Raw genomic sequence first — 27,687 nt, forward strand, 5'->3', positions numbered from 1 at the left:
ATAATAAGATTTTTTGTACTAAAAATGTCAAATGTGATAAGAATTTTTATATTGAAAACATCAAATGTAAGAACCAAATATATATGTACACTTGATAAAAAAAAAATCAATATGCATGTAGTGGAATTTTTAAGGTCTAACTAATTATGGTTACTTATATATGGATATATTGTATTACAATTTTTTTTCTTCATTATTTTAGAGCGTAATTGCACTTTTAGTCCTTACATTTTGCACTTTTTCCATTTTGGTCCTTACATTTTAATTTTTCCACTTTTAGTCTATAATCCAATTAACGCCTATCATTTTGGTTCTTTCCGTCACTCCATTAATGGCATAATTTAACGTGACTGATAGTGTACTTAAAAAATAATATATTAAAGCTCAGAATTACACCGTGGCATAGCCCATCCCAGCCACATGGCTTTTCCGCCATCCTTTCTTCATCCTCAGAACATTCAATTTTACTTAAAGATACAAGATTTGGCACATATTTGGTTTTCTTTATCCAAAAGAATGTTGCAGTTCTTTGTAGAAACATAGCCCCTTGAATTAGGGACTAAAAGTGAAAAAATAAAAAATATAGGTAAAAAAAAAGAGTATAATATATAGTGACTAAAAGTGCATTTCGCCTATAAAGAAAAGTGTACACAAACAAGTGGGCGGAGAAATTAAGGTACCAGCTAAGAAGCAAGAAGAGGGTAACAGTGATTAGAACAAGGAATCCGACGTGAAGAATTAAGGAAGAGTCACTTGCAGAGAATGCTAAGGCCAGCATCACAACAAGGCAAACACCCAGTAACACAAACGCTGTTCTTAGCGTATTCCATGTGTGACCCTAAAATCCATTCAACAAAACAAACCATTATCAGCACTTGGACTATATATATAGATATATATATATATATATATATCCCCGCCTGATTTCTTATTTTCCATTTCTCTCTGTGATTGAGATCTGGAAACTGGAATTGCACTTTCTGAGACTTTTCGGAGAGAGAGTGCTGCGACGAAAATGGTTGGTTTATGGATCAAATGGTTCAACTGTCCGGCCCAACTTGAAGCCCATATTATGAAAAAAAAAAAGTAAAAGAAAAGAAAAAAGCCTTGAGTCTAAACTCCAAGCCATTCTATTGATTGATCCCATTATTGTAAAAGCCTCACACATGTTTTACCTATTTAATTAAAGAGATCCTAAATTTTGTGCTTCTCTTATTTCAGTTATCTAAAAAATACCGTCCAGCATATGCTCACCACCCCAACCAACCTTCTTCGATGACTAGCAAGACGTTGCCAACGCCATCAACGTTGCTAGTCACAACAATCAACCTATATAATTAAATAACTCGACATGTCGTAAGTTTATATTTGTGGAGCATAGAGTAGAATAAGAAAAATAGGATAAAAGATCTAGATTTAATTAAAATTAAAATTTAATTAACATCCCAGAGATTGAAAAAGAAAAATAGAAAAATGCAATTATTTAGTAAATTTTCAAATTGAAATTGGTTAGAGGATCAAATTCATAGTGTTCAATTTCTTTGAGCAAAGTATTTGCTCAACAATACTATTGCAATGGGTTCCCTTTTTGTGTTCATCCCTTTCTGCAGTTGATATTTGGGACTAAAGTCCATTTCCTTATAAGTCCAACCCTAGGATAGTTGCAAACCAGATTTGGGAATTCCATGAGGCATGAAGGACAAAGACTGGACCTGGACCTAGCCAGTGGCAGCAAGGTGCTACTCCTACATATCCCACCTTGATCCAAGTTATGGTGCTTATCTAGTCTTGGACAGGGACCTTATTTTTTGCTTACAAAGATTGAAACAAATCTCAAGGCAGCTACAAAATGTTTGACACCTTGATCCACGCCTTAATCACCACCTTATGTGTATATAATGCTTAGCATTGTTTTGTCAGATGACTTGCCCCTTTTTAGTGAACTTTAGGAATTCCATGGAATAAGATTGGATCTTTTATGTTTTAAATTATCCCTTGTTTAAGACTTTTTAGTCTCGAAGCATTTAGTTTATTTTTCTTTTGATGTTGGAAGATTATTATTATTTGAAAATCTTTTAAGAATTGCATTATTGAAGATATTTATGTATTTATTGATGAACTTTTTTTTAGGGTAATTATTAGTTTTTTTTAAAAAAAAAAGACCTTTCACACTTGTATGTGGCATTTGGTACGTGAAAATTCACATTACTCTTGGCATCTAGATTCCTAAAAATGTGATTCCTAGGAATCACATTCCTAAGAATGTCGCTATTCTTATGTTTGGTTTCATTGGGAATGTCTTAAGATTCTTAGGAATGTGAGATGATAATGTTTGGTTTATTCCCAGGAATTTTAAATGAATTATTTATTTTTCCTATTCTACCCTTAGATTTGAACGTGAACTACCAAGTCTTTAAAAAAAAATCTTCCTCTAAATAAATAATGAAAAACCAAATATAAACAATTAATTATGAAAAATTCATTAAAATTATAGTCTAACATTTCAAAATGACAGGTATAATACAAAAATAACTATTTAAATTCTCAAATACTTTTATTCTTAATAATAATTTTAAAAGAGTTTAATTCATAATATATATTTTTTTATTTTATCTTAATTGATTAAATGATGATGAAAAAGGGTTAAAATTGTCAATCTATAAAAAATACAATTTCCTTCAAGCTTGGGAATCTGGATTCCCACCTGTTTTAAAGGGAATCCACATTCCTACTGAGAGGGAAATCTAGATTCCCCTGGCATCTGATTCCTTAGTGTGATTTACAACCAAACATGAGAATCTTTAAACATTCCTAAGAATCTTAAAACATTACCCCGTACCAAACGTCATAGTAGAGTATAAAATTTATAAGTGTGTGGCTGTTGTCACATGCTTAACTCTTATTTAGGTTTGGGGGGCTTGACACTCTCTTCAACGAATCACAATTCTTTATCTCACTTTCCCTTCAGTCTCTACCTACAAATGATGTAGACACATACACCACTAATATTATATCCAGATTTCTTTGTGATAGTTTTGGTAAGATTGCCAAATTGGCTTCTTATTTGGTTGCATTTGGGAATCTTCATCATAACCAAAGATTTGTTGAAGTCGAGCAGAGTTGAGGGAAGTTTCTTCTTTCTTAATTGTTGGATTCAGTAAAGGTTCATCTAGGAGGAGAGGATGAAATGGTTTGGAATTTAATTGAATATAGAAAGTTTGATGTCCACTCTTATTATAGAGCTTCCAGAGCATCTATTGGAAGTATGTTTACGTGGAGTCCAAGGGTGTCCTCTAATGTTTCTTTGTGCAAGATTGCGCCTTTTGGAAAGATTTTAAGTCGTAAAGAAAATCCTCAATAGACAATTATTTAAATGGACTGCTGCTGTATGTCCAATGGCAGTGGAGAAAACATGTTGATAAGCTGTTGCTGCAGCATTTAGTTATAATTTGCTTATGGCTGCAAATGTTTCCTTGTTTGAGGTTTGTCGGCTGCCTAAGTAGGTTTGTTGAGCCTTCTCAAAAAAAAAAAGAAAGGTTGTTGAGATATTAGTAAAAATTGTATTTTCCTTAGCATTATTGTTATTGTTTTGCTAAAAGAGAAACGAAACACAAGTACAACCCAGAAAAGAAATACAACTGGATATCCAAATAGAACAACATTGACAAAGAAGTAGCATCCCCAAACTATAACACGAGTGAATCCTTCCTCAATTGAAACTGCCACTGCTCTTTTTTGTGCAAAGGATTAAGTAGTTGGGTTCATATGTAGCACAAAGTCAATCCATAAGACCTTGCAGGTTTTGAATGAAAGTGTCTAAATATCTCTCTTGCATGCCTTCACTAGTAAGTTTCTCCTTCAACTTGGCATGATTATATTTCACCAGCCCAGCTATTTCACTGTCCTCGTCCATCACAGAGATAATGGCCTTACTCTGGCTTTCCTTGGAAATCCACCCATTATCTTCTCTCTCCACCTCCACTGCAACTTTGTGTTCTTCCACCATTAACCTGGCACCCACAATTTGATCACCAAGGTATGGAACGCATACTATTTGGCAATCACTAAAGAGAGACTCCCACAAGGACCCATATCCACAATGGGTCACAGAACAACCAATAGATGGGTGCTCCAATATCAGTGTTTGTAGCACCCATCCCCCATACACCCATCCTCTTCCTTTAACACTCTCTTCAAACCCCTCTGGAAAAGCTTCTTCAATTGTTGCGCAACCATCTGGAGTACTCAGAGCCACCAAAAATGGTTGCCCACATAACTTAAACCCCAAAAGTAGCTCCTGAAACTGGTCCTTTTGTAGTTTATTTTGACTCCCAAATGCACAATACACCACAGTACCTTGCTTGAAATTGCATAACCAATTAGTCCATTTCTCGTCTAGCTTTGTGGCCGGTGCTTTAGGCAGGACAGGTCCTGTTAGCAGCACAGGCTTAGCATGATGCTGCCTTAAGTAGTCACAGTATGGTCCTTCAAACTCATGATATGTCCTATAGGCCAGGGCATCACTCCGAATCAAGCCATAGGTAATTCGAACATAAAGAGACAAATCTGTTCCAAGAGCCTTGGCAAACACTTTTAGTTGTGCAATCTCATAGTCCTTGGACTTTATTCGCACACACGAAGGAGGATAGCCAGGAGGCGGTTGCATGAAGTCTTCTACAGTCATATCCTCTGGTTTCTCCTTAGTAGGAACCTTTAGTGCTTGCGTTGCTGGGGTTACAATGGAATACATATGGCCTGGAGCCAATTTGGTGTGCTAAGGCTGGCATCCAAGGGCTGAAGTCAAAGAAAATGAAATCGGGCTTGAGACTGCTCAGAATGGTTTGAACTTGGTCTTGGGTTTGGTCAAAGGCAACACTAAGATGTCCACGAAGTGGAAGAGGAACATCTGAGGTAGTCTCGGCACCAGGGGGTAGTCTATCTACACTGGGAACAAGAAGGGGATAGAAGTGGATGAGGTTTGGATAAAGGCTGAGATGTTCTACCTTTGCTTGTACTCCTTTGGGCAGTAAGAAAGACACCCTATGGCCTTTCTCTGTAAGCTTGTTTGAGAGGTGCAGGTAGGGAGTGATATGGCCAAAGGCAAACCAGGGAAACATGGCTACATGAAGTTTTGTGCTTCTTAAATTGCTCATCTTTGCTTGAATTTTTTTTTGGTTGAAAAAATCCACTTGAGAACTAATGTGATTCCTTTATGTATACCTGATGGAACCGGATCTTCCTAGTGGAGAGACAAAAATTGCAAATGTGCTAATCTTGATCACAGGATGCTAATCTTGTATCAACTGTTGCATTTTTTTTTTTTTTTTTTTGGTAAAGAAAAATAGGGGTTCGCTAGGTTACGCTAGCCCCCGAGTAGGGCGCTAGAGTTAAAGCCCTTAGGCCAACTCGTGTGGATGCCCACCAACGAACTCCTGCTGGAAGCTAGACTCGAACTTAGATAGGTTAGACGAAGTGTCCGAGCCTTACCAACTAAGCCAAGCCCCCGTTGGCAACTGTTGCATTTACGCATGGTAAAATGATTGATGCTTGAATAATCAAGCACAAGTATGGTCCACAAGTTTAATGATGGATGCTTGACAGTAACCCAAAAGGTTGTGCGGACAAAACCAATCATAGCCCCTAGGTTAGTGAGTGAACAAACCCTGAGGGGTCACGACAACTCATCTCTGCCTGCTCATTTATCCATTCATATCATTCATTCGCTCTTTGTTTTTTGCTTTTTGCTTTTTTATCTTTTTTTAGAGAGAGATTTAATTTATGGCGTTCGCTCTTGATGATAGTTCTTTTTTACTTTTTTTATCTTGATCTGTTAGTAGGGTGATAATAGTTGGTATAATCAATGTCACCCATTGGCGTGGTCCTTCTCGACATCTTCATTTTGAAAGGGTGATTGAAGGATGGGATAGAATTGAAGGTGCAATTGTTGTTTTGATAAGATTCATTGCATTTATATACAATCTTGTTCTAATTAGCAAATAATCGGAGCCCTCAATGACCTCTAATTATAAAATGAGTTAATGACACTTCATCAATTATAAAAAAAAAAAAAAATTGACACTCATTCAAATGGAAGAGAGATTATTTAAGTGGCTTAGACGGGTAGTTCTAGGACCACAAATTATTCCACAATTTTTTACCACAACTCTAACGTGGCAGATTGTGAGTGGTTAACTATCACTTATATATGGATCCACCATTTTTTATTCACCAATCATACTCTGTCACGTTACAGTTATGGCAAGAAGTTGTAAAAAATTATGTGGTTCTAAACTTTTCCGGCTTAGACATTTTGAGAATTAAATGAAACCTCTTTTTTTTCCCCTACTTTTTTTTTTTTTTTCAATATTTGTGAAAATTACTACTTTTGCTTTAAACATAATCTTGTCATATATTTAAACAAATTTAATAAAAAATCAAACTAATGAATTATATTTCAAATAGAGTACTACCTAAGTTTAGTGTGCCAGTGCATTAGATCTCATACAATGCAAACACATCACATATTGGCATCAATTTTTTTATTTTTTATTTGGGAGAATCATGTTGGCATCATTTTGAGTCTTGTGTACTAGAGCATTATTAAGCCCTAGCCTTGTAGTGGTTTACAAGTCCGATGAATCACCTAATTAAGGTGGAAAAAAAGCTTTTAGGAATTAAGGGTCAACAGGCACATGATGATAACCATCATTGGCTGTGGTGGAGATTTTGTTAGGTTGTGTCCTCTGATGCCAATGTTTGGTTGCTGGGTTTATCGGTTCCTTGTGTTATATTTTTGTTTTCATTTCGTGAGTTTCAAGGGGAAAAAATTTGTGTTTACTGTGCAATCTTGTTCATAGCCAGGGATTTAGATGTTACAGTTCAATTCTCAAACATCAGTTGAACCTTATTGTCTCTGAATTTTATGACACTGTTACTTTTTCCATAACAAATTATGAAAATTCAGAAAAAAAAAGCATCAGGGTGCTGGATTTACAAAAGAAAAAAGGGTGATGGCATTTGCAGACATTTTGTATGCATGCTATTCTTGTAAAACTCCCATTGAAGTAGAAAATATTTGAAATATATACATCATCTGAATTCAGATTAATATATTGGGGCCAGCTGACAATAGTGCCAATAGTAGTAGGGATGTCTATATGGTTCTCATTTCTCAGTAGATTGATAATGTTATAAATAAAAAATTATCATAATGATATCTATGCTTGGTTATTTTTCAACTACAGGTTTAAACTTTTGCTATAAAATCTTTAATGAACTATATCTAAGTGTGTTAATACCCACTGAGATCTCTATCTGCATGGTTTCTTTGTTTGGAAATTTATGAGCTAAAACATGAAATCCCTCTTGAGCTTCCATTTTATTGAATGTAAACATCAATGTCTATTGTGGCACACACCAATGCTAGCATTTGTATATGCGTATAACAAATTTTTATTATGTTACTTGTGTGTGTGTGTGTGTGTGTTCTATTCTTACCCTAAAAAAATGATGAGAAAATTTATATTTGTGTATCAGCTTTGATCTTAAGCATGTATAATATTGTAAATTTCAACTGCTGCAAGGCATGCAAAGAACATTGTTATTGGCTCTCACGTTTAGGTTGGAGACCCAGAATTAGTTTGGATTGATGGACAAATAATAAATGTAAATGGAGAGGAAGCTGAGATTCAAACTAGTAACGGGAAGACAGTAAGTTGAGTTCATAAGATGTTAAATAATCTTCCCAATCTAACAGGCATTCAATCTTATGATCATCTAGTTCAGTCTTCTATGATTACAATGTTCTTCCAATCTGTTATTCGCCGCGTTCAAGAATTTTTGAGATTTGAACTCCCTTTGCATTTTTAATTTTAGAGTGGTCATTTTCTGTTTTCAAATATTCCCTAAAAAAAAGGGAACATAGAGTAAAGGAGGAATTAATAATAGTAGAAAAGCCTTGTCACACTCCCAGTGATTAGGCTGTTTGGGAAACATTTTCTTGCAAATATGTTCCTGCAATATGTTTATTTTATATGTCAAGAGAGTAGGCTATAGTATATGAGAAGGACCAGGCATGTCCTTATCTTCCTAGAATTGTGTGCTTTGAATTGTTTGCAAATATCATGAACTTATGTGAAGGATCTTTCCTTGAAATGGCCTTTAAGTTTTTATTACCTTTTACAATTCCTTAATGTCACTTTTGGTGTTATTACTTGTTAGTTTACTCAAATTGTTGGCTTGGATATCTTAATTTTTTTCTTAATTTTTTTTTTCATATAGATACTATTCATTGGATCACATTCCATACTTGGGAGGGCAGTTGTGAATGCTAATCCTGATATGATTTGGACGCATGAAAGGCCATTAGTTTAAAGCTACATATTTCTCTATTGGATCTAGCCGACTTCTGCTTTTTGCTTGGAGAGGTGTGTGTGCAAAAGAAGACTAAAAAAAAAATTGGAAACCAACTTTGGCATATTAACTACTGTTGAAATGAAGATACAAGTCCAAAGTACAAAACGCAAAAGAAGACTGAGTGAGACTGAAGAAGAAATGAGGTCGTTTTGTGTAAATGAGGACCTGATGACACTTAGTGACACAACTATGTTTTGCAATCTCTTTAGTAATTGTTTTAGTGAAACGCTTAGACAGATTAGTTCTAATTTTTGTTATGAATCAAGTCCACGTGTTAGCTTGTGATTAGTGGTTAGATTAAAATAGTTTTCCCGCTTAAGCTAGGAAGTTAGTTAGTTTTGCTTATTTCTTTTCCAGATTTTGTACATAAGGGATTAGATTTTTTCTATCTATTCTCAATTGCTTGTAATCACTTTTACTCATCAATAAGAAAACTAAGTTCTATTTAATTTTCTTCATCTTTAAAATCTTTGAGTTTTTACAACTCCTGAATAAGCAGTGTGTTATAGCAAATTCAATTTGTAAAAGAGGCTCTACCTCTCTTTTTGGGCTGTGGTTAATAAAATTAGAGAGGTGTTATGGTTTGATTCTTTGGTATATGTGAGTTGCAGCATTCATATTTGTGAGATTTCTTCGGTAGTGCTGTAGCTTTTGTAGCTATTGCATTTGGTTAGAATTTGTGAGATTTCTTTGGTAGTGCTGTAGCTTTTGTAGCTTTTGCGTTTGGTCAGAATTTGCTTTGTAGATCACTTTGATATATGTGGCTGGAACTTGGCATGAGATACCATAGAAGATGCGGTGCTTAATAATGAGAGAGACACCACTAATCATGTAAAAAATAGCATTCAAGTGAAGAGTAAAGTCAAGATCATGTGGACATTAATATAATTTGTGTTTTTATGTCATTCTCACTTTTATTATTTGCTACAAAGCACATTCATAGACGAAGAACAACTCCATTTAGTGCCCGTTTGTTTCAGCTTTTAGGGGCTGAAACGCAACTTTCTTTAAAAGCTGGACAGAAATGAGTGTTTGGTTCAGCAAAAACGCAACTTCTGGATAAAAGTTGCGTTTTGGGCCAAGGCATAAAACGCCCAATCCAATTATGGAGCTCTAGAGCTCCATAAACAAAAAGTCCATGGGCGTTTTGAAGCTATCCGTTGGGCAATCTTGGGCAATTACCAAATTACCCTTCAATAAATCTGTCCATTCTTCTTTCTTCGTCTTCTTCAACACCTCTCATCAAGCTCACTCCCGCCTCTCATCTCTTCCTCTGTATTTTTTTAAAATTTTATTTGTCTAATCTGATCAATACAAAACAACTTAAAATCAACTCAAATCCCATTGGAAAACCCATCCCAAACCCAACTCAAAATCAACCCAAAACAAAATCGACTCAAAATCAAACCCAAAATCCACAAAAAAAAAAAAAAAAAAAAAAACCCAAAATCCCAAAATCCTTATGTTTCAATCATCATCATCTTCTTCATCATCATCTTCTCTGGAGTGTGAAAAAAAAAAAGAATAAAGAAGGAAAAACGAAATAAGGAAATAAAGAAAAAAGACGAAAAAAGAGATGCAGTAGCTTTGTGGACGGATGAGTTCTTGAGGACGGATGAGTTCTTGCGGCAGCTCTGTGGACGGATGAGTTCTTGCAGAGAAAGAAGAAAAAAAAATTATAAAAAAAAAAGGAAGAAGGAGAGCTCTGTGGAATGTTCTGTAGGATATGGACGAAGTGTCTGGAGGATATGGCTGGGAAAAAGAGAGGAAAGAAGTAAAAAAGGAAAAGAGTAATATGTGGGTGGAGGAGAAAAAAAGAGTGGGAAAAAAAAAGAAAAAAAAAAGGAAAAAAAAAGAAGGAATGCAGTAGGTGTGTGGAGGAGAAAAAAAAGAGGGAATGAAAAAGGAAAAAAAAAATGCTATTACAATATTTTCATAATAAATTTTAAGTGGTAAGTTATTATTAGCTAATATTTTTTTAGAAAAAAATAATTTTTATAGAAAGAGAAAAAATAATTTTAATAGTACGTTCAAATTAAAATCAGTATCAATTTTTATCACAATATTTTCACAATAAATTTTAAGTGGTAAGTTATTATTAGCTAATATTGGTGAGAAAAAAATAATTTTTATAGAAAGAGAAAAAAATAATTTTAATAGTACGTTCAAATTAAAATCAATATCAATTTTTATCACAATATTTTCACAATAAATCTTAAGTGGTAAGTTATTATTAGCTAATATTGGTGAGAAAACAATAATTTTTATAGAAAGAAAAAAAAAATTTAATAGTACGTTCAAATTAAAATCAGTATCAATTTTTATCACAATATTTTCACAATAAATCTTAAGTGGTAAGTTATTATTAGCTAATATTGGTGAGAAAACAATAATTTTTATAAAAAGAGAAAAAAATAATTTTAATGGTACATTCAAATTAAAATCGATATCAATTTTTATCACAATATTTTCATAATACTTTCATAATAAATCTTAAGTGGTAGATTATTATTAGCTAATATTGATGAGAAAAAAATAATTTTTTTAGAAAGAGAAAAATTGATTGAAGTATATGAAGTAGTTGATTTAAGTATGAAATAAACTCCCTTATATATACATTATCCTTTTTGATAATTTATCCCTCAAACTGCAACTTTTAGAAGTACTAGCCAAACACTCAGTTTTTTCAAAAATTACTTTTTAACAACTTTTACCAAACACTCAGTTTTTTGAAAAATCACTTTTTCATTAAGCACTTTTTAAAAACTCCACTTTTTCATTATGCACTTTTTCAAAAAGCCCAACTAAACTCGCCCTTACAAGGATACAAATTTTGAAACACATTTAAGGCCTAAAAAGCTAGTAACAGAACTCCTTCACTACATGCTATTCACAAAACAGAGTTGTATACATTACATATATCCATCGAAATAATGCCATCAGCTGATTCTTGCATTCCCGAGAACCAAAATTGCATTTGGAATTAGCCAATTGAAATTTTGAAATTGAAAAAAAGTAATTAATTACAGTGGTAGTCCATTGTGATGGTTTGGGTTAAACTACACTAAGACCTCCCTGACTGTCGTTCCAAGGGGTCAAAAATCCAATCCCTCCTTGATGGCATGGTAAACTTGAGAGATTTCTTGTACACTGTTCCTCACCCCAATTCCCATCTCTTCTGTGAGCAGAAAGTTAATGGAATTGGCTCATTTGAATAGTAACACTGAACATTTATCAACTTGATGAATCTCCCTGAAAACTGCAACTTGCATATAAAATAGCTTAGCATTAAGCTTCAAAGTTAGTTTCTAACAGATATTTACTTATTTTCACAAACAATTTTTGAGCATTTCCAAAACAAAAATTAAAATTAAACAAAATAAGGAACTACTACCAATCCCAAACCACAATACAAGAGGGATTATATTAAACCCAAACCAGGTAATGGGTGGATCTTAGAAAACCAAACAAAATTGTTAAATTCATGTGTTTCTAAGCTTCCCTACGTTGTTAAATTCAAACCAAATTGTTAAATTCCAATGAAGTTGATTTTTTGTAAAGAAATCAAGCAAAAAAATTCCAATGAAACTTCTTTGAAGTGGATGACCTTTGGCAAAGAAATCAAGGATAGGGGAAAAAATATCACAATACCAGTTTTATAATCACTTTTTTTTTGGAAGAGCAGCTGAAATCTAGATGAATTTATATGCTAGATAGACAATCTCAAGAAACAAGATATTTTTCCCCTTGAAACTCATGAAATGAAAACAAAAATATAACACAAGGAACTGATAAACCCAACAACCAAACATCAGCATCAGAGGACACAACCTAACAAAATCTCCACCAGCCAGTCCTTGGCCATTGACACACACGCACATTCTACTGGTACTGGGCTTCATACCCATCATAAAAATCTCAAAAACATTCAACAATAAATGAATCAGATTTACAAGTAAAAAAAAAGCAATGAAAGAAATCGACAATTTTTAGTGCTTTAAATGAAACAAAGGGATGATCTTTGGCAAAGAAATCACACAAAGAAAAAAAATTTCATAAATTTGATTACTAGATCTAATCACATTTGGGTGGGTAGCTGAAACACTGTTGGTTCACATTCATTCTTTGATGGAGAGGTAACTGGAGTATCACTGGTGGCTTTTTTTTTAGGCATGAGAGAGAGAGATTCTGAGGCATGTTTGGCGAGAGAGAATCAATGTCACCCATCGGCGTGGTCCTTTTCGACATCTTCATTGTGAAAGGATCATTGAAGGATGGGATAGAATTGAAGGTGCAATTGTTGTTTTGATAATATTCATTGCATTTATATACACTCTTGTTCTGATTAGCAAATAATCGAAGCCTCAATGAACTCTAATTATAAAATGAGTTAATGACACTTCATCAATTATAAAAATAAAAATAAAAAAAAAAAAAAAATTGACACTTTATTCAAATGGAAGAGAGATTATTTAAGTGCATTTACAACTCTGACATGGTAGATTGTAAGTGGTTAATTATCACTTACACATAAACCTACTATTTTTTATTCACCAATCACACTCTGTCACATCATAGTTGTGGCAAGAAATTATAAAAAATTATGTGGTCCTAGACTTTTCCAGCTTAGACATTTTGAGAATTCAATGAAACCTCTTTTTTTTTCCCACTTTTTTTTCTATATTTGTGAAAACTACTGCTTTTGCTTTAAACATAATCTTGTCATATATTTAGACAAATTTAATAAAAAATAAAACTAATGAATTATATTTCAAATAGAGTACTACCTAAGTTCAGTGTGCCAGTGCATTAGATCCCATACAATGCAAACACACACATATTGGCATCAAATTTTTTTTTTTTTTTTGGGGGCAGAATCATGTTGGCATCATTTTGAGTCTTGTGTACTAAAGCATTATTAAGCCCTAGCCTTGTAGTGGTTTACAAGTCCAATGAATCACCTAATTAAGGTGGGAAAAAAAGCTTTTAGGAATTAAGGGTCAACAGGCACATGATGATAACCATCATTAGCTGTGGTGGAAGCGGAAGAGCAATTCCTATTGAAAAGCTATTTTTCTGGAAGTTGTGTGCAGAGACAAAACACATGGGTGTGGGGATTCGGTAGCAGTTTCTCTCTCTCTCAGATTAAAATAGAGAAAGACAACACACATGAATGTACGTTTTACACTATATATTATTATATTCTGTATTTAATTTAATTTTTTTTAATAAAGGAAGAGAATGAATAATGGTTTTATATTTGAAAAAAAAAGAAATTAACAAAATTAATATTTTAATATAGCATAATGTAAATTAAATAATCTAATGTGATTTGTTTTAATAATAAATACATAAAAAAAAAAGAGAAATAATTAACTAAAAGTGAAAAAAATCAAAATGTAGGGACCAAAATGGAAAATGGAAAAATGTAGAGACTAAAAGTACATTTACGCCTATTTTAAGTCCTCCATTAGCCATGTCAGCAATTTCCGTTAGTAGACTAACAGCAATGACCAAAATAACACGTGCTAATTGATTTAGGGACTAAAAGTGGTGAAATGAAGATGTAGGGACCCAAATGAAAAAGATGCAAAATTTAGGGACCAAAAGTGCATTTACACCTTATTTTAGTGACATATGATACATAATTGAAATTAATTTTCCAAATATTATAACACATATGAGTATTATAGAATAACTAATAACGAATACGTGCATCACGTGGGACATCCGCTAGTATTTCTCAAAGAGATAACCCAATTGTTGATGTCATACTCTCTAGATTGATCGTTTTACATTTTGAGTTGACACTTGTTATATATTTTTGTTTATGTTTATGTTTATGGAGTTTTTATATATACCTATTATATTTAAAACATATGGTTCTTAATTATCTACATTTGTAATCCTTTAGGTCTTTTAAAATGGTATATGAAAAGTAAACTAGATATGCTAAAATTGATTAAGCATCTTACAAAAAAAAGAGATAATAACAAAACATTTAGATATTGAAATATAAAAATTAATTAAGCACAAATATAGTTCAAATGTATGTTAATTTTTTTTCTTTAGCACACGTTTTGAGTGTTTGGATTCTAAACAAATTTTAGTATTTGAATGTCATATTTCCATGGCTGCTTCATTAATAATGCACAAATATTTTTGTTGAATTTTATTTAATTTTTCATTTAATTTTTTTTCTTTTGACAGAGTCAATTTGTATTGAGTTTAGAATGTGGAAGTCATATTCAAACTCACTCAATGCAACCACATTAAATTTTTTTATAAATTTTGCTGTATGTAGGTTGAATCGCTGAGAGACTTACATATACTTCATAGTAGCTTAAACCGAAGATGTCTACCACTTTACAAGTGCTATTTGTATCATTCGTTACACTTATAAAAATTGTAAAAAGAGACATATTAAAATCAGTGGTTCCTCGAGGTCTAATAGTTCCAGACGCTATTGGGGAACCACTTCCAAACACTATTCGGCGTCTGGAACAAGTTCCAAGGGAACCCTCTAAAGTAGTGAGGATCCCTTGGGATTCTAATGAACATAGGAATAGGAAGATAATGATTATAACCCCACTAATAAGACACTATAAGAAGGGGAGGAAGGTAGAAGAGAAGAAGTTGGTAAACCTGGGGAGTGAAAGAGCAATAAAGAGAAGAAACACAGGGGAACACTGGGAATTTGAGAGGAACCAAGGGAAGTTTGGGGTCTCATCCGTAGGATTAAGCCTGATCCCACATAGAAATAAATTGTGATCCAAATACTCTGATCTAAATAGCTTTGGGTGACCACATGTACCATTCTGCCGCTGCCAGTTTGTGCACAAACATTGAGTCCAAAATCCAAGGGAAGACAGACTTATTCTCCATTTATGCCGCAGAATGAACTTTTCTCTAGTTTTTGCCACAAGATTGACTCTTCTTAACTTTTTGCTGTGCAATAATGTTTTCTGCACTTTTTAGTAGCTTGAGTGCCTTTTTCCATCTCTATTTGCTGCAAAACTAACTTTCCTTAGCTTTCTATTGTGGAGTAAAGCTTTCAGTTGTACAGTAAAGTTTTTTGCACTTTCTAGCAACGTGGTTGACTTTCTCCATCTCTACTGCAAAAAAAAAAAAAAAAAAAACATTTTTCCACCTTTTGCCAAGAAACTAATTTTCCTTAACTTCTTGTTGTACAGTAAAGTTTTCTGCACTTTTCTGCAACGTGAATGACTACTCTTCCTTTTCTACTACAAAAACAATTTTCTACTTCCTGCACATAAACAAATCTGAAATCAAAAGAAAATACCCATCAAGCAAATGTTAGTTTACATGAGTTAACATATTCTCAAATACATATACATACATATATGCGTATGTATACTTATATGTATTAGCCCACACACACACATACACACACACATATATGGCAAAATAATAATTAGTTCTTGTTGAAAGAAAAACACGTAATGACAAAGAAATAAGAAAACTTTAGCAAAAAGGTTTAACTAGCATAACAACTAACACGGTAAATATAATAAAAATGTGCTACAACAGAATAACTATTACAGCAAATAAAGATATCACAACAGGATAACAGATATAACAAACGTGATAATAACATGCTACAACAGAACGATTAAATACAGCAAATATAAATTTTAACAAGTGAAATCAAATGTGTTTGTGATCGAAATCAATTATTGAATCTTCCCACAGAATAAGTAAACCAAGAAGGAACTCAAACCCCAACTTGAACAACCTTATCAAACTTTTGCCATCAAAGTTGTACATTTTAGAGAATAAGCCTAAATGGCTACTAGCAATTACTTTTGGGGAACTTCAAAGAGTAGGTTTGCTAAGATCGATGGAAAATATGGTCTATTAATGCATGCCCCTATTTCTGCTGTGTTTTCTCTCTTTTCTTTACCACTTTATTTCTTTCTTTCTTTTTCTCCATCCTTTTTACTTTTTGTTTCTTACTGCTATCTTGCCTTAGGTCTCTCTTCTTTTTACTACTTTCTTTCTTTCCTTTTTCTTCAGTTACTCTTCTCTCCGTTTTCACTATTTTCTTCCCTTAGGTCCTTCCTCCCTAGGGTCCTCTCTCTCTCCTTGCATGCCTCCCCTTGGTGCTTCCCTCTTATCATCTATGGCTACCTTCCCTTTTATAGTGAGCTTATTCAATGGGATTTCACCCTTTTACCCTTAGGGCTTCACCAACTTTTTTTAGTTTTTTTTTTTTTTTTGGCATTCCTTCTAGACTACCCACCAACCCATTGGTTGCCTAGCCACTATCATTGCTCAGTACAAGTTTTTTGCACTACTACTTGTTTCACGACAAAATCTATCTTTGTTTGTTCTTGCTATATACCTCTATCTCTGGATTCAAGTGGATAAGGATTAAGCTACCTTACCACCTACATCTATGGCATGCATCAGATGGTCCCAACCATCCACTACCTCTTATGGGTAAGATACCATCCCCACAGGGTATATTCCCTAAAAGAAGCCACGGCTAGAAACCAAATATAGACCCATTTTCCCCCCACCATCAAACCACACTATCTGAATCCATTGATTGTGGACCCACTTCCCTTGTATTGGCTGGATACAAGTTGGTTGTGCTCCAGGCCTTCTGTGCTTGCTTCACTATTTTCTGCCTTTGTCTTCTTTCATTCCCACGTCGTTTCTACCATAGCAGATTAGTTTTGTTCTGTTCTGTTGCGTGTTTGTTCTGCATGTGCTTTCCTTGTTTTCTTTTGTCTTTTCTCTGATTTTTTTTCCTTTCTCCTTCACCCGTTTTCTGCCATTGCTGCCTTTGTTTTCTTTTACGGTTTTATCGTATCTCTTCCTAGAGTTAAGTTTGACTTCTCTTCTTCTTTTATAAAGATGTTATAGGCTTTATGGGCTTGCTGCCCTTCATTGGATCAAAAGGGTATTGGGCCCAATTTGTCTTAATCTACTACAAATTTGTATTTTGTTGCAAATCTGTATTCTGCTGCAGATTTGTATTCTGAAGCAAACCTATATTCCACTGCAAATCACTTCCTCATGCATTTCTTCCTCAGCCCAGGCATAAGTCTAGGCTTTTGTTTCTTTTCTATTTTCTTTGGGCCTTTCTTGCTCTTCGGTCTTCTTAGTGGGCCTTTGGGCCTTGCTTTTCATTGGACTTTCCTTCATATGAGCTTTTGAGCCTTGCTTCTTATTGGGCTTTCTTCCTCATGGGCTTTGAGTACAGATTTGCAAAAACGAGCATCAACACTCATCAAATCACATAGATGTTTTCATTTAGTATAATAAAGGAAAAAATCACATAGGAATAACCCTTTGGGTTATAGATTACATCCACTTAGGATAAAGGACAATATTACTTTTTCCAAAAAAAAAAAAGAAAAAGAAATCAAGTATAATTACACACCAAAAAATATTATATGCATTCTCTAGAAAAGACTTCAAAGTCTTCGACGTTGATTATCTCAAAAACATACTGTGATTTGTGAAGTTATTAATATGTTGATTACCAAGCAAGTTACATGCAACTCACTATGGCATTTAGGAGATAATTTCTTTCTCCAACTTATTTCCAATGTACTTTAACAATACTTTGCTACTATGTAGAGCATAAATTTCACCCGAGCTACTTGGCTAGCTTTATTAGATACCAAAAAATCTAAAATAAAAACTAGACCAAATATATACTACAATTCTTGTCATGCCATATGTAGCTACTCTCACTCACTAAAGTGGAGGGAATTGTAAGACGGGCAGTATTTCAATTTAAACATTTATTTTTATTTTTATTTCCTTCAATCCAAAACATTAAAAAGATGAACTCGTAAAGAATAGCTTGATTATAGACTTAAAGTAGTTCTAAGTAGACTGTCATGACTTAGAGCCTTGTAATTCAATAAGTAGATTGTCATTGACTAAGTACCTTGTAGTTCAATGACAATACTTGTTTCTTTCAAGCAAGAAAACTTGGTTTAGAATCTCGTCTCTTACTAGGTTATGAGTTGAGCAAGCTTGATAGAGCTCTGATACAATTTTAGCCGGCTATTAAGACATACCAACATAAAGACATAGGCCCACTCTTAAGCCTAGATTAAAAAAAAAAAAAGTAACTTTTTTTTGGATAAGAGATGAGTTGTAATTGAGAGAGAAAACAAACGACTGGTAGTTTTCAGTTTGTTTCCAAACCTTCCGCGTCTCAGTGTTCAAAGGCGTGTAGTTTTCAAGTAGAGGTCATTTGTAGCAAATAGATGACCCCTAGTTTTCTTCTTTTTTCTATCCTATTTATTATAAGATGACTAGAGCAGTTGCCTGGTAGTGGTTGTCTTTTTCCAACGGGAGTTATAACAATACAAATAACGGGGGTTATATGATTGTTGGAAGAAGTAGATATAGAACATATAGCTCAGGAATTTCTGGGAAAAAGAGACCGTCAAAAGTCAACACGCAAGAAATTCAAAAAATAAGAAAAGACCGGTAGAAATCATCAGAGTCAACATTGGAATCATGTGAAAATTGGTGACCTAAAGGGAGAGTAGCAACAATAAAAAACCGTCACCTTCAACCACAACCAAAGCTACTTTTTTGTCCCTCATATAATAATTTTTTTTCTATTTATAGTAATTTTTCTTCAATTTATAACATTTAAATTAAAATTTCAAATAAATTCCTGTCTATTTTGGGATGTCTCTTAAGATTGGGATTTAATTTTGTAATTTTCTCAAATTTTCATTTTTTGTTGCTATAATTTTTCATATTTTCCACCCTAATTTCGTGTCTAATGCGAATTGGGGTTTCCAAGTGTTTCCTTAGCTATCTTAGGAATGCAGTTAGTAGCCCTAGGATTCTTTTATCTATTTAAGAGCATTGTAGCTTTCAAGAAAATTCAAATTTTAGTTGAATAAAATTTCAGAGTTTTCTCCTTTGTTTTTCTGGTGGATTACAGAGCTCTCATTGTGGATTCAAGGGTTATTTTCATGAGATAGTTTTGTTTCTTGTGGCTTTCCACCAGCGTCAGAAGCATTACAATGACCTAACCTAGAACATGGGCTAACAACGTTAAGGGAGAACTTTATAGTCGCCTTAACCTTAACCCCACCAGGGTCCTAACAGTGTTAAGTCCATACGCACCATGGAAACCAACTTCATGCCCCCAATGATTTCAAACTCAAGACGTTAATCCCAACCCGAACAAACCACATGGTAGTAACTTTTTGTCACTAGACCACGTATTAGTAATAAAGTAGTAGTGCATTTTTGCTCTTACCATAGTGTTAATCGTATTACAAGAACTTGATCAATGATCCATTGTGTGAATGATTAAAAACAATGGCCCAAGAGTATAAAAATACAAATTTAAACTCCTAGAGAGTGACATACTCATCAGACACAGAGAAAAAAAAAGAAGGGGAATGGAAAACTAGTATACAAACAGGAATCAGCACCCAAACCTCCTGCTTGGCCAAGTCTACAACCACATGAAATTTATCATCTTCTAATAAAAAGATAATTTAGTAAGAAAGCAGAAGACAATCATGTTAAAGTGGAAAACAATATATAAAATTAGAATTTGGAAAAAGGTCAACTCTGAAACTAAATATGCACAAAAACTAGAACTACACTTCCACTGAAGCCATCTAATCTATAGCCTCAGCATGTTCAATAAATATACCAAAAGAACATAGAAGAAAACCAACTCAACAGTGGTCTACCAAATATGTATGTGTAAGATTTCCTCTAAATCGTGCTGACATCAAGCTTCCATTTGGTAATGCACTATCAAAATACATTTTCCAAAGTACGTTTTTTATAGCTACAGATTTTCCAAATAAAACCCCATTTTCAAAAATGGGTAACATAAGTTGTATCAAACGGGCACCAAGTCATTCAAGAAGAGCTCACTTGAATGGTAACAACCTCTGCTTGAAAAACTTTGAATTCCCACTAGTGGAACTATAATAGTTTGGCTGGCTGTGGCATTCCACTTCTCATCATCGTGGAAAACTCCTCGTAGTTGATCCTCCCATCCTATTGGAGCAGAGAGCATCAGTACCAATAATCTTTAAATGAGAGTTCTAGATGCTTAAATTAAAATCAACTTACATTATCTGTATCCACCTCAGAAATAATTTCTTTGATGCTTGCTTCATCACCCATTCCGTACTCCTTCATAGCCGCCTCTAACTCATCTCTCGTAATATACCTATTTACAATCAAGAAGTGCATCACCTTGAGTCTCTTAATCTTTAAGATTTTTAACTTATAAAAAAAAATACTTTATAACTTAATCGACCTAGACAATTTGAAATACTGAGTAAACAGGCCTCACAGTTCAGCAGATTTGGTGGACCAATGGTGGTTCACTAGATTTGGTGAACCAATGTTACCTCACAGATATCTTTAATTCAAAAAATACTTTACAACTTAATTGACCTAGGCAATTTGAAATATTGAGTAAACAGGCCTCACAGTTCAGCAGATTTGGTGGACTAAGGGTGGTTCACTAGATTTGGTGAACCAATGTTACCTCTCAGATATCATTAATTCAAAAAATACTTTATAACTTAATTGACCTAGGCAATTTGAAATACTGAGTAAACAGGCCTCACAGTTCAGCAGATTTGGTGGACCAATGGTGGTTCACTAGATTTGGTGAACCAATGTTACCTCACAGATATCTTTAATTCAAAAAATACTTTACAACTTAATTGACCTAGGCAATTTGAAATATTGAGTAAACAGGCCTCACAGTTCAGCAGATTTGGTGGACCAAGGGTGGTTCACTAGATTTGGTGAACCAATGTTACCTCACAGATGTCATTAATTCAAAAAATACTTTATAACTTAATTGACCTAGGCAATTTGAAATATTGAGTAAACAGGCCTCACAGTTCAGCAGATTTGGTGGACCAAGGGTGGTTCACTAGATTTGGTGAACCAATGTTACCTCACAGATGTCATTAATTCAAAAAATACTTTATAAATTAATTGAACTAGGCAATTTGAAATATTGAGTAAGCAGGCCTCACAGTTCAGCAGATTTGGTGAACCAATGTTACCTCACAGATATCATTCATTCGAAAAATACTTTACAACTTAATTGACCTAGGCAATTTGAAATATTGAGTAAACAGGCCTCACAGTTCAGTAGATCCGGTGGACCAATGGTGGTTCACTAGATTTGGTGAACCAATGTTACCTCACAGATATCATTAATTCAAAACAGAAAAAGTGTAACGATCATTCATGCAAGTCAAATAATTCTACCTCAACACGTCAGTAAATAATATAGAAGAAGATGAATAAGAAGACAAAACAGATATAACCCCATATAACAAAGTCATTCAAGTTTATTATCATAAATTAAATGACAACTCTTAGTCAATGCCAAAATATAAATAAACTTTAAAAAAAGTTTATTAAGGTTCTGCATGTAAAATCAAGAAGTTGAAAATTGATGAAAAGCAAGAAATTCAGTAAAAGATCAATAATGCTTCAACATTATGGATAATATTAACACAGGAAGATTGCGAACTCACCCACTGCTATCCTTATCAAAATACTGAAATGCTTTGTATAGGTGATCATCTCTTTCTAGTCTGTGTCTATGCATTGTAGCAGAGATAAATTCAATGTAGTCAATCGTTCCATCTCCATCTACATCAGCCTGAAATCCAATACATAAAAAAAGAACCAGCCTGCCAGTTGAGTATGACGTGCAAGGTATATAGTCAATTATCAACAGATATAGTTCATATGGGGTCCACAGTTACTTACAGCTTCCATGAGTTGCTTGACTTCAACCTCTGACAGTCGTGAACCCATCCGAGCCAAACCTGTCTTCAGTTCTTCGTAAGTGATTGTACCACTGTTGTCAGTGTCCATGTTTGTGAACATTACTTTAAGACCTTTAATTTCTTCTTCAGATAGATTTTGTGCAATGACCTATGGAATTTTGAGGCTATTAGAATACAATGAAAGCAAAAGACCATCTAGAACCATGAAACTAAAAGAGGGCAAAATTCTTGGTATCTGGGCAATTATCAAAAATTGGATCTTTCTAGTGCAGCGGAATAATGCAGGAAGGGCCATATCTTTTACAAGGTAATCCCATCCAATTAATAAACAGTATTTATTATTAATACTTGCTGGGTTTCATTTCTTAACAGTAAGATTATTCAACTGAGGCAATTTCATATATTTTGTATATGAGAATCACCAAATCAGACACTCCAATCACCTCTCTAAGAGTAATTGACAGCCATTATATAATATTCAAGGGCAACTTAGAACAATTTGTATTATTTGACAATAGGATCTTCTGAGCACAATTTGATAATTTACCTTTAGTGCCAGTTTCTTGAGCTTATTCATTGCCCTAAATTGCTTCATTCTCAAGAGCACTGCACCATCTATTGGCTTGTCTGATGCTTGCCCACCTTTAATCCATGGATGCTCTAAGCATACAGAATACCAAAATTTTAGTCAGAAGCACAGCATTACAACAAAAGCAAGGTGTATTATGAGCAATGCAACTAAATGACATGATTTCATATTATTTGATTAATTGATGAGTAAAAACCAAAACCACAACCTGAAACCGGAAATTAGGTTTTATCTTATGTTGTTTCCCTTACATTGGTTTCTTTTTAACAACTGAAAATTTGAGACAATATTTGGTTTCTTTTTAACAACTGAAAATTTGAGACAATATTTGATTTCTTATGTGGAAGAAATTCAATTGGGAGGATCGGTGGCATTGTGCAACTTTTCTTTCTTTCTTTCTTTTTTGAATAAGTAGCAGCAAATGGATGCCCATTTTCTAACTAAACCCTTTATTGCTAGAAAAAAGTCATTTCTATGTTATAATATAGCCAGTAAATGAAAAAGATTTTATTTGATGGACATAAAACACAATTTAAATAGTTTACTTAAAACTCATCCTTGAAGGGAATTAAACAACCATAACAAAATATCTCTAGAGATTACAATACAATGACTTAAGCTTTTCTTAGATTTAACTTTTGATTGCCAATAAGAAAAAAAGGGGGATTTAATACCAAGAACTTGTGCGGCAGTGATCCGCTTTTTTGGGTCCTTTGTCAGCATCTTCCTGATTAGATCTTTTGCACTCTCTGAAATCAACGGCCATGGTTCACTTTTAAAGTCAAGTTCTCCTTGCAGTACAGCATCAAATATTCCCTTTTCATTTTCTGCAACATAATTTGAGCTATGTATCTTACTCCACATTGTAAATTTGAGGGACTATATATATAATATATTCCAGAACATATAACATATAACATCCAAGAAAAGATTGTTGAGTTTTTGTTACCTGCCCAAAATGGAGGTACACCACTAAGAAGAATGTACAAGATAACTCCTGCACTCCAAATATCTATTTCCTTTCCATAATTACGCTGCAATACTTCAGGAGCAACATAATAAGCACTGCCTACTATATCATGATACACCTTTCCTGAGATGAGTTTGAATAAAATAAAGGTCAAATGCCAGTGTACAATTTCTTTGGTATGATCGAACAATAAGATGCAGGAAACATCAAGACAAGTCCAATTGATCAAGAACAATAGATGCCATAGATATCACAATGAACCGACAACTTTATAAGCAGAGTTAGTATTCAGTTACAAGCTGCACTTTGGGGCCACATAGACACAGAATCAATTCTCTCTGTTAGCATGACTTCTTTACCAATTACTCAAATGCTATTCTGTCATATGATACGTGTTTTAACACTTTTTACTTGTTAAAAGGCATCTTGAAATCAAATTACAACTTTCCCACAAAAGTACCATGCAACAAGAAGTTAAAAGTAACATAATTGAATACTATAGAGCATAAGCACAGTAGAAAGGTAAACCACATTGGCATCACAATTCATATGAAACAAATTGCTGAAGAACTGAATTTCTCACTGACTACATAGTACAGAAACATTGACTAGCCTAGATAGTGAATCAAGTGACAAACCAACACATTCTAACACTAAATTCAAAAACTAGAACAGTGTTAAAGGAACCAAAAAAAAAAAGTATGAAACAGGATAAAGAAATCACCTTCCTCAATGAAGACAGACAACCCGAAATCTGTTGCTTTCAACATAGCCCCTTCATCCTTAGTAGACAGCAAGAAATTCTCAGGCTTAAGATCACGATGCATCACACCCATGAAATGGCAAACATTGACCACATTAACAATGGCCCTACAAATACCTGAGGCAGCCTTCTCAGAATACTGGCCTTGTGCTATTATCCTATCAAAAAGCTCACCCCCAGCACAAAGCTCCATCACAAGGTGCACAGAGTACCTATCCTCATAAGCACCCCTGAATTCCACAATGTTTGGCTGACCAGACATGTGCTGCATAATCTGAACCTCTCTCTTCATATCCTCTCTATCGTTCTTGGACACAAGCTTACGTTTCAGAATGGATTTGCAGGCATAAGTACGACCAGTTGAGTTCTCAGTGCACAGATACGTGATGCCAAATTGACCTCTACCCAGTTCTTTTCCAAGTGTATAGTACTGTTTAATGTCATCAAAGGGCTTGCCTAGAATGGTTTCTGGTTTCTGCATAGCTATAATGTTTTTGGGTGCAGGTTTTGCTGGACTAGGATTTGGTGGCTGTGGCTGTGTCTGTGGCTGTGGCTTTGTCGGATGATATGATTGCTGTTGCTGTTGCTGTTGCTGTTGCTGATGCTGTTGTTGTTGGTGGTGGTGGTGGTGCCTAGGTTGTGTGGTTTGAGTTTGAGGGGCTGAGACTTTATTATGAGGCACAAAAACTGGTTGGGCTTGGTAATTTTGGATATTTGATCCATACCCATTGATTACATCTGGGTTTCGAGGCTTTCTCTTGCTAGAACAGCAACCCATTATTTCTGATCTATTATAGATAGTACTGATATAGCACTAAAGTTCAAAACTTTATGAAAAAACCCAACTTTGGGTGATTGGGATTCCAAAGCAATGAGTGTGTATGGAATGGATGAACAAGGCCAAGGAATCTAAGGAAGTTACAGATCAAAGTATTGGGTATATGTAAAGATAGAAACTTTTGTCTATTTATAAAAAGTAAAAAAAGAAACTGTGCAGAAATTTAGTCAGAGCCAACAGTTTCGCTAAATTGCCTTATATACTGACTGAAATGAAAGCTGAATTCTTTTGCTCAAAAAAAAAAAATTTTTTTGAAAAGAAAGCTGAATTCTGAGAGAATAAAGTAAGAGTATATCCCAAATAGCACACTTGTTGCTTGTTGTTTCTAGTATTTTCCAAGTTCTCAGTGTTTTTGAGACTTGAGTACCTTGTGAGCTGTGTCAGAATAAAAATGAGCGAAGATTTTGGGTAATCAAAGAAAAACGTGTCAAACTAATCTACAAAATTGTCACCTTTCTTTTAAGACTTAAATCAATTGTCTTTTCTTTTCTTTTTTTGTCTTTTAATAAAAGAAAGTTATTTTGCAAAATTACTTCAAGAAATAAATTAAGAAAAGTAATTATCTTCTTTAACAAAGTATTAGTAACAAATAAAAAGAAGGTCTTTGTTTTTTTTGATGAACTAAAAGAAGGTCTTTGTTAGAGAAGAAAGAATCACTAGGTTGATGATGCGTTACTAATTTATATTTTATTCATTTATTAATAGGCTGTATTTGACAAGATAGCTCAGCAATATGAGCTGGAGACATTCTTTCTTTCTTTGTTTTTGGAAACCGATGTCATTGAGTTCATTAAAAAAAAATAGTCTGGTGACACACATTTTGACACAAAAAATGCCATAAAATGTCATAACTCGCCACACAACGAGTTATGGTTGGTAGAAGAGTGTCATCACTCCACCAACTACAACTCGCTATGTGGCAAATTGAGAGTATTTGTTATGCCAAAATGTGTGGTATTAAACTTATTCTAATAAAAATTGAGATAAGGGTCTTACACTCTTACTTATAATTTTTTTCATGATTATGAAATAAAAATATATATATATATAATAAGAAAATATTGTAATTATTGTCATATTATATATATATATATATATATATTAATTTGTTTGAATCCAATAAGGAACTCTTTTTTTTTATAATGGCTAAATATTTCATTTCCTTAAACTTATTATGTGACAATAATTATGAACGCTAATTACATATATAAATTATAATATATTTTTATATTTTTGTTGAGAAAAGGTGAGATACATAACAAGTTATCTAAAGAAAAATTTGAGGATACCTATTTTTTAAGATATACTCTTTCTTTTATATGTATATAAAAGGATAAAGTTTTTCTTTACATGTTTTTTTTTTTATATATATAAAAGATGGAATTTTTACTCTAACCTAATCTAAGTGTATATGTGTGTGAAACTCTCTCTTAGAAACTTGAATCTGGCCCTTTCTCCCTACACCCTATAAACACTTATACTTGTAAAATGACTAATGCACCAAAAGTGTGTCTGATATGCTCTTTACAGGTTTTTTTTTAAGAGGATAAAGTTTCTGTGCCATATATATAGAGTATTTAATTGAGTTATTGTTGTGTGAAATTCAAGTAATCAAACCTCATCCATTCATGTGAGTGACGTTAGCCCAGCCATGGCTTAGTGGAAAGGTAGTCCCACCAAACCAATCCTCTTTCAACATGGATGCCACGAAAACAACACTCTTTGTCTTTGTCTTTGTCTTTGTCTTTGCGTGGCCTCGCAAATCACCACCATACATTGAGAAACTCCTGGCCTAATTCCAGGTACTGTTAACTTATATAAAGGAAAACCATGTTTTGGATGATCAACACCTATATATTATTTATTGGTGAAGCTTAGAAAGTCCAAACGTAAAGTTTCTTTTTTTATTTTTTATGTTTTATAAAATTCCAATTTATTGGGTCTATTTTTTATGATTGTGTTTTTTATCATCATACCAAGACACTAATCGATTTTTGATATAGATGGAAATTGAACTCTAAACCTCTTATTCAATTATTAAATACTTTACCAGTTGAGTTAACTGAAATTCACGTAAAGCTTTAATAGAAAAAAAAAATATCAATAACAAAGTTGTATATTGTATGAACTATAGATAGGTGATAATGTTGATCTTTATCTAAGCACATGAATTCCTCGGGGTCTAATCAATTGCATAATGAGAAAAAGGACATTATGGCCATTTTGATGGCGGACAGTGTGGCCATTGTTGAGATCTTTTTTCTTTTGGCTACCATTGATGATAATCCAAATAGAGTAATGCCATTAATGATA

General features: G+C 33.7%; 1 protein-coding gene and 1 pseudogene across 1 annotated transcript; both read right to left on the reverse strand.

Moving 5' to 3' along the window:
* Window positions 1-3,563: 3,563 nt before the first annotated feature.
* Window positions 3,564-5,282, reverse strand: LOC142634395 (UDP-glycosyltransferase 79B9-like; annotated as a pseudogene).
* Window positions 5,283-20,028: 14,746 nt separating this feature from the next.
* On the reverse strand, window positions 20,029-25,753 carry LOC142636138 (calcium-dependent protein kinase 21-like). Its single transcript, XM_075810232.1, has 8 exons — window positions 24,498-25,753; window positions 23,753-23,896; window positions 23,478-23,630; window positions 22,762-22,874; window positions 22,195-22,362; window positions 21,957-22,084; window positions 20,521-20,620; window positions 20,029-20,445 (listed from the first exon to the last, which is right to left on the reverse strand). Exons 1-8 carry the CDS (start codon window positions 25,312-25,314, stop codon window positions 20,371-20,373), a joined length of 1,698 nt encoding a protein of 565 aa, XP_075666347.1. The 5' UTR covers window positions 25,315-25,753; the 3' UTR covers window positions 20,029-20,370.
* Window positions 25,754-27,687: the final 1,934 nt, after the last annotated feature.

The sequence above is a fragment of the Castanea sativa genome, chromosome 5, assembly GCF_040712315.1.
Source record: "Castanea sativa cultivar Marrone di Chiusa Pesio chromosome 5, ASM4071231v1".
Lineage (NCBI taxonomy): Eukaryota > Viridiplantae > Streptophyta > Magnoliopsida > Fagales > Fagaceae > Castanea > Castanea sativa.

Coding starts and splice junctions, on each gene's coding strand:
- LOC142636138 (XM_075810232.1), bottom strand. CDS start 25,314: ATGGGTTGCTGTTCTAGCAAGAGAAAGCCTCGAAACCCAGATGTAATC. Junction 23,631..23,752: donor TGTACCTCCATTTTGGGCAG/GTAACAAAAACT, acceptor ATTATGTTGCAG/AAAATGAAAAGGGAATATTT. Junction 22,363..22,761: donor TCAAGAAACTGGCACTAAAG/GTAAATTATCAA, acceptor AAAATTCCATAG/GTCATTGCACAAAATCTATC.